This window comes from Megalops cyprinoides, chromosome 2 (genome assembly GCF_013368585.1).
Source record: "Megalops cyprinoides isolate fMegCyp1 chromosome 2, fMegCyp1.pri, whole genome shotgun sequence".
NCBI classification, from domain to species: domain Eukaryota; kingdom Metazoa; phylum Chordata; class Actinopteri; order Elopiformes; family Megalopidae; genus Megalops; species Megalops cyprinoides.
Genome location: NC_050584.1, coordinates 17,600,369 through 17,610,534, shown reverse-complemented (window position 1 = coordinate 17,610,534; position 10,166 = coordinate 17,600,369). Strand labels below are relative to the sequence as shown.

Here is a 10,166-nt window from a genome sequence, read left to right as displayed (position 1 = left end):
TTGGCGTATGTTATTTGCAATTTCTTTAACATGTTAACTATTTACCAAGTATCTATTTATAGCCGTGTGTGTTTCTTAGTATTTCCTGTTTATTGCCAATGTTGTAACTAACCCGCACCTTGTCTAAAAAAATTTTCAAGCACAAACTACCTGAAAAATGATTTGGAAATGTAGTACCAATGCCAGCAAGCAAGCTCTTACCAGGCAATGTTATGGTAGAGGTTAACCCTAAGTATGTTTTCAAGGTGTACAATGTGTTGGAATTGTACTGTACAATTAAAACGAAACGTGGCCTTAATTCCCTCGTAACTGTTTTGTAATCATTTATTTTACGCAGTCATTTGCTATAGAACACAGAATTCGCCACAGCTAACAATTCTAGTACAAGTTAAGTAGTTGTTAACAAGTGACATCTGACGATGATTAAATAAGAACGGACTTTCCTCAAACTACACTGCAAGACTTCGCCAGCAAATATGTCAACCAGCGGGACAGCTGCGCGCGATGCGCTTCACTTAAACCATGGCGGAGCTCCTCGAAATGAAGGCCGCGATCGTTTCCTATTTGGACCGAAGTGGAGGACTTCAGCAGTTTGTGGAAGAATGTAGGCATTTTAACGGTGAGTGTACCTGGCGAACTACGAGCGTCCTTCCCATCCCCCGCTTAACTTGCTTAAATTTCAGTATCGGCTGGCTAATATTCAAGACAGTTTCGTCTTCGATGACCTCGTTTCGTAGAACGTTTTGGTATCATTGCTAGCTAGCTAGTGGCTACCTCATCACCGTCTTCATATTTTAATATATGTTTTTGTCAGTGTTAAGTTTTTTTCCCCAAAAAATCCCTAGAAGGACGTCACTTTATGAATGGGGTAACGTTATTCCTCGCCAATCCCTGTTCTGAAGATTTTCAGACGCGTTTACGATAATCATAACGTTAGCAAGCCACTACAATTTGCAGCTCAAAATACGTCTTAGTTTTGTAACGTTACAGTGAGTTTGGTTAGCAAAGCAAACTCAGAAACTGATCAGCCACGGTGCTGTTCGTTCAACGGCGAGTTTGACACGTAGCGAAACCTTGCTAACAGTGTCAATAAGACTGTAAAAGGGATTAACGTTAATATAGTTGGCTGTTCCTGGATGCCACTTCTCATTCACCACCTTTCGACAGTGTTGTGGTCTTTCGGATGAACTCGTCAGATGAAACGGATTCTCGAGGGTTTAAGCCGGTTGGCTGTCCAAGGCACTATAGAACTTTTTACATTCAAAAGTTGCATTTCTTTGCACATTACATTACTGGCATTTAGCAGACGCTCTTACCCAGAGCGACTTACATTGGTTACAGTTTTTTTTTTTTTTTTCAACGTTATCCATTCATACAGCTCGATATTTACTGAGGCAATTCTGGGTTAAGTACCTTGCCCAAAGGTACAGCAGCAGTGGCCTTGCGGGGAATCGAAATCGAACCGGTAACTTTTCGGTTACGAGTCCTGCTCCTTGACCACTATACTACACTGCCGCCCTGATCAAGATTAGGAATTACTTTTGCCAGTAATTGGAACTCTTTCCATGAAGGTGGAAGATCTATGAATTATCATAACAGACCTGTTCTGAACAGCCAGTTCAAGAACACCAATGATCTTGTTTTCAAAGAGGTGGAATCACTTCGACTAAACTAATAACTTAAAATAAACTGTATTGCAATAATGTGGCACAAAACTTGCAAGCTATGCTGCAAGATTCTTTGAACGGTGGAGTTGAAAATACTGTAGCAGGATTTGAGTACTTAAGCCGGTGGCCCTAACCTGAACTAGAAATGTATGTGTTGCTACACTATTTATTTAACAAATTTAGACAACTTATCCTTGCATTCTTAAACATGATGGATGTAGGATGTTCCCAGTCTGACAATCTCACTGTCAGTCATGACTGAAAGCATATAAGCGCCAGCCTGGAGATCAAAGAGCATTTCCTCTGTTTTCCAGTAATTGGAAGACAGCACTGTCATGGAATAGGTTAGCATTGTCAATGTCTTGTAAAGGCTAATGAGGTGGAATTGTCCAAGAATGTAATTATATAGTGGTCTGTCAAAGAGTTGAGACGAAGTTTGTATGAAATGCAGAAAGCAGGATTGAAATAAACCACTGGAAGACACTGGCAGCATTTTCCACTATGCTCTTGTGTATTTTTGTGATTATGTGATTTTTTTTATGTTTGTGAATCTAACATGTACTTATTTTTGCCAGATTTCCAGCAAAGTGAGGCAGTGTATCGTTTTTGTATCCATGTGAATCCCTCCGATCTGATTGAAATGGATGCTAGACTGGGGGACTACATATTACATGATCCATTCAAAGCTACAGCCCTGTTTCAGTCTGTAAGTGAACAGAATTACAGATATCTCTTATGAACTTTGCCATTGAATCAGACATCTAAGAACTGGCTGCTCTTTTCTTTCAGGTGTGCTTTCTGTCAATCAAGACATTATCACTCATTGAAAAAATTCACACAGAAAATCAGGTAGCTCAGAATTTTGCACTGAATCTGATACCTAAGGCAATTTTGAATGTGTAATGTGTATATTTGACTGGGTGGAATTTCACAGCATATCTTTAAACATTTGCTTTGACTGTCATTGTCGGAATGCATTAGTTTGTGATGCACGGCCTATCAGAACATGTTCTGAAAAATGAATATGGTGGGTTTTGCCTCTATCTCACTCGAGGTGAACGTTGTACTGAAGCTGACCCACTTGCCTCCATTTCCCGACTATTCTCTGGATCTCAGCAAGTTCCCGCGTGGTTACGGCCCCATGCGGCCCTTCACCTCGGAGGGGCTCGTCATCGCTGTCACGCCCATCACCAAGTACACTCAGGGTGCTCGGTTCCTCTGCACAGATGACAGCTGCCCCTTCTCCAGAGGTACCTGGGCAACGGCCTTCCCTCATGTCTGCTCAAGTTAGAATGAAGTACGATTTCCTGAAGGGACGGGCACGGTGTCAGCGCCACTGACATTACCTGCAGTTATCTGCAGGCGCCCTAGTGTCCCTCCCTCTCCCCAGAGTCTCTAGCAGTGCTCTGGAGCACTCTGCCTCATCCCACAGTGTGGAGATACACTGGGGTCCAAAATTATTGGGACATTCACTTTTTTTTCTGAAAACCCACAATATTTTTGCTGCATATTCCATCAGACATTGGGAAAGTCATATTTATGTCAATGTCAATTTCAGCTTCATCTTCTGTGACCATGTTCCAACCTTGTTAGGCTTATATAGGCTTCAGTATGAGTGTTCAATTAGGGGGCAGAGCAACGTTCAGGCCTAATTGAAGTGATGGTCATTTTCGTTCACTTGTCTGCACTCAATAAGTATGTAAGTACCTTTTAAAATTAAGTTAATATCATGGAATTTTTGTTTGGCAGAATTCATATATATATATATATATATATATATATATATATATATATATTATATATAATTCATACATATTATTAAAATGTTGGAAATAAGGGTAGTCATCAGGTAATCGTGTGCCAACCACATAAAGAGATGTTTTGAAAATGTTAATAGTTGCCAAAACATGTAACTGTTTTCGCCACACCATAAATTAGGTTCGCGTGATAAAACTAATAGCTACGTGGACACATCCACACTTAACCACAAAATGCCCAGGTGTCCCAATAATTTTGGACCCTAGTGTAAATGCTTTTCACTATACAGCATTGCCACTCTTTGTTTTGGCCAAGAGCCAAGACACCACATTGACATCTAGGTTTTGAGCCTCAACAGTTGCATTTGCTCAACAGTTTCCACTGTCTCATTCCTCGTGCCCCAGTTAGCGTGTCGTCTTAGAATCACAGGCGTGCAGCTCTATGTAAGTAGACGATCAAGCCTCAGATCTGTACGATGAAAATATTCCAAGTACTTGAGCAAATACTCCCGATATTAAAGGCATTGCTGCGCTTGGATGCCCCCCCACAGAGCTCCGTGTTCAGTTTAGAGAAGTGAATTTGCGGGTTTCGTTTCCCACGGTGGAACACCCTGCATCAGCGGTCGCGTCTCCTGCAGGGTTTCACCACATCAGAGTGCATGCGCCAGGAGCCACAGAGTCCGCCACCGTGAGGAGGGCCTTCGCCTGCACTCTCTGCTCCTCCCCCCTGAAGGAGGACGTCAAGTTCCGAGTGCTGGGGGGTGAGAAAACCATGCTTCCACGCGAAATCTGACGAGGGTCATGTAAACTGGAGTGTCTCACTTAACCACAGATTACACAGCACCTTTTCATTTATGAGAAGCTCCATTTATCATATATAATTTGCTCAGACCACAGTACTATTGACAGTGACACCACAGCTACTTAATCACCTTCAGGTTCACTGCTAATATTCCAACCCATCCAAAGCATTGCTACTTGTTAACAGAAATGGGGATGTCTGCTAAAATAACATTGCAATTGTTTGGACCAGTGTCTGTTGTGGAGTGAGTAAGAAGTAAATTTAAATTTCAGAAGCCAGTTTAAACCATTACATTACATTCATTTAGCAGACTTAGCCAGAGCGACTTTGAGCACAAGAGAACAAAAGTGTGTCCATTTGAGTTAAATGGGCAACAGTGTCAGACCAGGCTAACAACACTCACAAACCAGTGTGAGCACAACACCATTCAAGCACGACCAGAATTTGTGATAATCTGAAATTAGCCTGGAAACTAAGGGAAGCCAGTAGTGCACACACTACTAAAGTCATTGAGATATCATTAAGATGAACCCGATAATAAGGTCTGTATGAAACGGCAAAGGTGATCCCTTTGGTATTAACAGCTATGTTGGGCTCCAGGCCAAACTAAATGGAAGTGTGAGGTGTTCAATCTGCAGCCTGGTGAATCACAAAAGCTCACCTCACTGTGACCATGAGGGCTGACTGATGGGTGGCTCTCTGTGAGAAATGTAATCATCCGAGGTTTCGTGGAAAAAAATCAACCACTCAGGTGCATGGCTGCACAGACTATATGCATGTGCGTTTCCCGGGAGATGGTTACCACTGTAGAATAGTACACAGTTTTGTGGAGTTTGCGTTGTTGGGCTGGGTCTTTGGTCACACCCACATTGTGGTTTTGAAACAGACAAGCAGCTGGTTGAGCTGGTCCATGCCCACACACTGGATATACTGAGTGTTCACCCTCCCTGCTCCTTCAGGTACCAGTCTGTCACCCTGTTTCTGAGAGGTAGGTCTGTAAGAGAGCGTAGAAAGCTGAGTCATAGCATACTCCCTCCATCCTAGCATTATTTTACCAAAATATGCAGGTTTACTAGTTCCTGTATTATCATTCCTTATGCACGGATTTCAGGAAATTGATTTCGTTTCTAATGAAATAAAATCTTTATTTCTAATGGTGTTTATTGAAATTTCATTCAAGAAAAAAATGATTATCTGAATTAAATTTTGCAGTTTCCGTTGATTTAAAAAAAAAAAAAAAAAACTGGGTAGGTGAAAATCAGACTTTGTTTTTTCTCCGCCTTTATAATGAATTCATTAAGAGGCACAAAAACTAACTGGCGGAGTTCAAATAAACAGAATCTTGTGCAGACAGCCAGGCACAGTTCTCCTAGTGAAATATTAATTGTTCCTGTCCCATTCAATAACATTGTTCAGTACGTGCTCTCAAGAGGCAAAGGTTTCTCTGTGCCAGTATTACCATATTCTGTTTACCTAGCCGCAGAAAGGAATTTGGCTCCAGTTACTAAGTATATATGTTAATAAATGTAAGGAACATTCATTAGAACATAGCACACATACTGAGATCTTTGTTCAGAAAATGTTCTGCATTGCTTTTGCCAGTGATTTAGGTGGCCTATATGCATGTTGAATAGTCCACAAAGAACGGCTTGCGAATGTTATTGTTTGGTTTCCTGATGTTTAGATGAACTGTGTAACTCCATGAGAATCGGTCAGCTGTACAGAGTGGTTGGAATTCCCGCACATGTCCACCAGTGGCCGAATGTCACCTGGAGCATAGAGGCCAACAGCGTCCGGCCATGGACACGAGAAAGTAAAGTTTCAGTTTGAAGTTTGATATTTATAATATGCCTCTCCATGATGGCTGCCGTAACAGAATTCCCCTTTCTCTGGCCTCTTTGCTCAGATCCCAGCTCAGTCAGTGATAACTTCCGGACTCTGCTAGCAGCCTCTTCCTGCTCTCCCTGGAGGTTCTCTGCTATTGTGGCCAATTCTTTTGGGTCACCTGTGGTTCCTCCGGGCGTGTACAGAACCCTCAAGCTGGCCCTTTTGCTGAGCCTGGTCCAGACAAGGGAGGAAGACCCAGACTCACTCAACCACCTGGATGTTCTGGCTCTGACCAGCGACGCTCTAATAATAGACAGGTACCTCACTTTTCTGATGTGCTCAGACACTCTGAGAAGGTGGCCTCAGAGCCTGCCCTCACAGTGCAGCCTGCCTGTCCCTCAGGCTGATGGCCTACAGCCTGGGTCTGGCAGGACGGGGGATAAGGCACCAGGTGACGGGGGAGATGTTCGCTTCCCTGTCCAGGGACGAGCACGGAACGGGCACTGCCAGCATCCACGCGGGTTCCGCCCTGCTGGCCAGCGGGGGCATTTGCCTGCTCGGAGACCTGGCCTCTTACAGGAAGGACAAGATGGACGCTCTCCAATCAGGTGCAGCTCTGTCTACGTCCTCTTGAACCCCTCCACCCAGCTCTGCTCTCATCCTTGCGGTCTTTCTCCCTCAGCTCTGGAGACCAGGACGACAGCCGTGTTCGTACCAGGGAAGAAGTACGGAGAGGATGCCGACCAGCAGCTGTCCTTCCCCCTGCAGTGTAACTTCTGGGCACTGGGAGACCTTGCCACTTCCACAAAGAGGTCTCTGAAATGTGACAATGCCGTGCTAGGGTCACTGGTGAGTTCACACAATCCTCACCATCACTGATGACCATGTATTTCAAATAAAGAAGATTTTGTTAACATGCTTAAAACCTCTTTGTCAACACAAAGGTATTTTCCAGTTACCTGATCACGCTTTAGTAATTTAGTAGTATTATAGCAATGCTGCTAGCAATACTGCAGTGTTACTGGTACATTGTGATAGCTTTGAGAACAATATTGTCTATACATTTTTATACATTTTATATATTTTTTGCATTTGAGAAAAAATAACTTTGCCTGTCTCTTCTATGTATGAATTTTTTTTAATGTAAGTAATGTGTCTTTTTTACATTTGACATAATCTCAAGAGTCAACGGCCCCGCTGGCAAGTACCCTTATTTAGAATTTTCAGAATTTAAAATGAGAAAGGATGTGGAAGCAATTTACTCTCCCTTAAGGAAGTTGTTCATTGTTCACAGTCGAAGTATCAGTTATTGCCTTTCATAGTCACTGGAAAAGACAATGGATTTGATTTCCTTCCCCTCCGGTTTTAGTGCAAAAAGACTTCCCCACTAGTAGTAATCTCCTGGAATTGTAACAGCACCTCGTTATAAGGGAAAGTGCGCCGTGCTTTAACAGAACACCTCGTCCATTCCCCTCCCCCTGTAGGAAATGGGCTCAGTTCCTGCCCAGATTGCGGAGGCCTTTAACCTGGTGATCCAGTGTCGGGAGGCGGGCGGAGACGGCACCGTGCTGCCGCTGGCTGTACACACCCTAAGGATGGCCATGATGCCCGGGGAGCCCCTCTATCCGGCCTGCATGCAGTTCACCACACAGGACTATCGGGAGGTACGGAAGGCGGAAGAGTCAGCCTGCAGATGTTTCTGGCATATAGCTTAGTGCATATGCACATACGTACTGTATAAGATGTGCTATAGTTATGGCTGCAGACTCTTGGCTCTCCCCCGTGGTCCCTCTCTCCCCTCAGCTTGTGGCCCATGCACAGGGGCTGCAGGTGGAGCTGAGCCCAGAGGCTGAGAAGCTGATTCACGGGTACTACATGGCCAGCCGGAGGGTGCGCTCCGATGCCGCACAGGGCTCCTCGCTGTCTGCGGCCTCCATCAATCTCCTGTAAGCACGCCCCACGCAACACACAGCCCAGGGCACACAGCAGCATCCAAGAGACATCACTCACAACTGGGGGAGAAAAATATTTCATTAACCTGACCCGGTAAAACAGCGCCAGTGTTGATAATATTTTGATAAAAATCAAGCAACCACAAAGTACAAAAAAGGACTACTGCATAGTGTTTTTATTTCTCAGTAGTACCGTTTTTCTCCACAAGGTGGAGCATGTTCACCATTCATATGTCGATGACAGGTTCTGTAAATTTGACTTTAGAAATGGCAGGCTGAATAAATTCTTTTGATAGATAGAGTTGGCCAAATGTTTTGAAAATCCTTTCAGTATTGTGTCAGACACTGTTTAAAAACAGTGCTGTTTCTGTGACTGCGCAATGTACAAAAAAAGGAAATTGCAGGATTAAAATTTCACTGAATTATGCTTGCAGCTCAGAAGCCCGCGCTGGCCCTAATTGAGATGAATGTTGAGTATATTTATTTGGTTGTTTCTGCGAGGGTTTCCCTGGCTGAGGCCCACAGCAGGCTGAGCCTGAGGAGCAGGGTGCTGGAGGAGGATGCGGTGGTGGCGGTGCTGCTGTGCGAGAACTCCATCACCCTGAAGCACGGTGAGTGTCCCTGCCACATTCCGCCCAGGCTCATCCCCGCACGGATCACCACTGTGCACATTCGCACATCCCTCGCTGCGTCTGGCTTGGCTGGCAGCAGACGCGGCGAATGGGATGAGCCACCTTTCAGAGAACACGTTTTTCAAACAATGCGCACTGACGCTACGCAACACGAGCTTCAGTGAAGCACAATACATCATAAAAGACATCGGGTCACAGAATAACTTCCTGTAAAATTCCATTCTGCATCAGATTAGCTGGTTTTAGGGTAGGCTACATAGGACTGTGTAGACAAATTTGTGTGAAATGCGCATTGGTAAGTGTACAAGTATCAATGAAACCTGTTTGTACTTAAGCACTCAACACTTCACGAAGTAGAAAACTGTAACCCTAGAAAAGCAGGCAGAATTGTAGTGTGGCTGTTGGTAGAGTTTTAATGGGGGTGGGCTAACAGCAAGTCCAGCCGTGGCCGCACATGCTCAGAGTTTGTCTGGGGGGGATTGCAGGTGCCTCTGCGCTCGTTATTCCTCCCGATGCCCTGTTTCCGTGTGACCTCCACGACCTGGACTCCCTGCGCAGGAGAGATCTGACCTTAGGGCAGCTCCATCAGCAGATCCTGCAGTTTGTGTATGCCTACGCACCTGGAGCGGCAAACTACATCACAGAGGAATAGAGCACTGGGGGGGGGAGCGGCGTGCAAGGAGCCGCTAATCCAGGCCAGTCAGCCAGCAACACGCAACGGCCTTAGCACTGAGGAAAAGTGTGGAGTGTTCCCTTTTAATGTTAATGGTACCTTCTCTGAGCAATTTTAATGAGCAACTAGCCGGCTTTTATATATTGACAAATACAGTTTAGGATTTTAAGCATCTTTAGTTACTATCCCTCTTGGTGTTGCACGTTTATTCCATTGTGCAAAAGGCACACTGAAATCTGCTTCTGGTTATAGCTTCAGTGGTCACCTGTGTTCATTTTATCTATGCATTCTGAAGCAGTTGCTGCTTATCACAGGGGAAGACTTAAAAGAACAAACTGAAAAAGATTTGTCTAGTACTTTCACTTTTTCTGAAAGGAATTTCAAACACTGACTACACTCACTTCAGACAATGCAAGCAATGCGTTCACATCACTTGCGACTTTAATGTAAGGGTACTGTGAAGGCACTCGCATTGAACAAGGATGGATGAGCTTGGGGTATGACATCTCCCAATTCCCAACACAACAGGGTGGCCTGTGCTCACAGTGCTGCTCCTGAGAGGTGACTGAACAAGGGCCCTTGGAGAACATTAGACTCAATCATGCATGTCAACTGCATACTTAAAGCACCCAGGGTGGTTGTAAGGGATGGGCAGGGTGTAAGGAAAGTATGTGTATACCAAGCTTTCATATGTCTACCTGGAGGGCTTGGTGTGTATGTGTAATCACTGTAATGAGAAAAAAGAAAAAGAAACCACACACAAATACTGGTAACTGACATTTTTTCAAACCATCAAGGTGGCAGCAGGTTTCATTTTAATACTCCAGCTCATCATTCTCAGGCATTTTTGATGGAT

General features: G+C 44.3%; 1 protein-coding gene across 1 annotated transcript; it reads left to right on the top strand.

Moving 5' to 3' along the window:
- Window positions 1–522: 522 nt before the first annotated feature.
- mcmdc2 (minichromosome maintenance domain containing 2) lies at window positions 523–9,289 on the top strand. The gene is made up of 14 exons (XM_036522824.1): window positions 523–619; window positions 2,243–2,373; window positions 2,457–2,516; window positions 2,722–2,917; window positions 4,063–4,185; window positions 5,113–5,214; window positions 5,911–6,039; window positions 6,133–6,370; window positions 6,456–6,661; window positions 6,736–6,902; window positions 7,538–7,717; window positions 7,857–7,999; window positions 8,507–8,616; window positions 9,123–9,289. The coding sequence occupies exons 1-14, from the start codon at window positions 523–525 to the stop codon at window positions 9,287–9,289; spliced, it is 2,049 nt and encodes a 682-aa protein (XP_036378717.1).
- Window positions 9,290–10,166: the final 877 nt, after the last annotated feature.

Bases quoted from the DNA above. Each gene is read 5' to 3' on its own strand.
- mcmdc2 (XM_036522824.1), top strand. From the start codon at position 523: ATGGCGGAGCTCCTCGAAATGAAGGCCGCGATCGTTTCCTATTTGGAC. The intron at 620-2,242 runs GTGAGTGTACCT...TATTTTTGCCAG, and splicing joins AGAATGTAGGCATTTTAACG to ATTTCCAGCAAAGTGAGGCA. The intron at 6,371-6,455 runs GTACCTCACTTT...CCTGTCCCTCAG, and splicing joins GACGCTCTAATAATAGACAG to GCTGATGGCCTACAGCCTGG.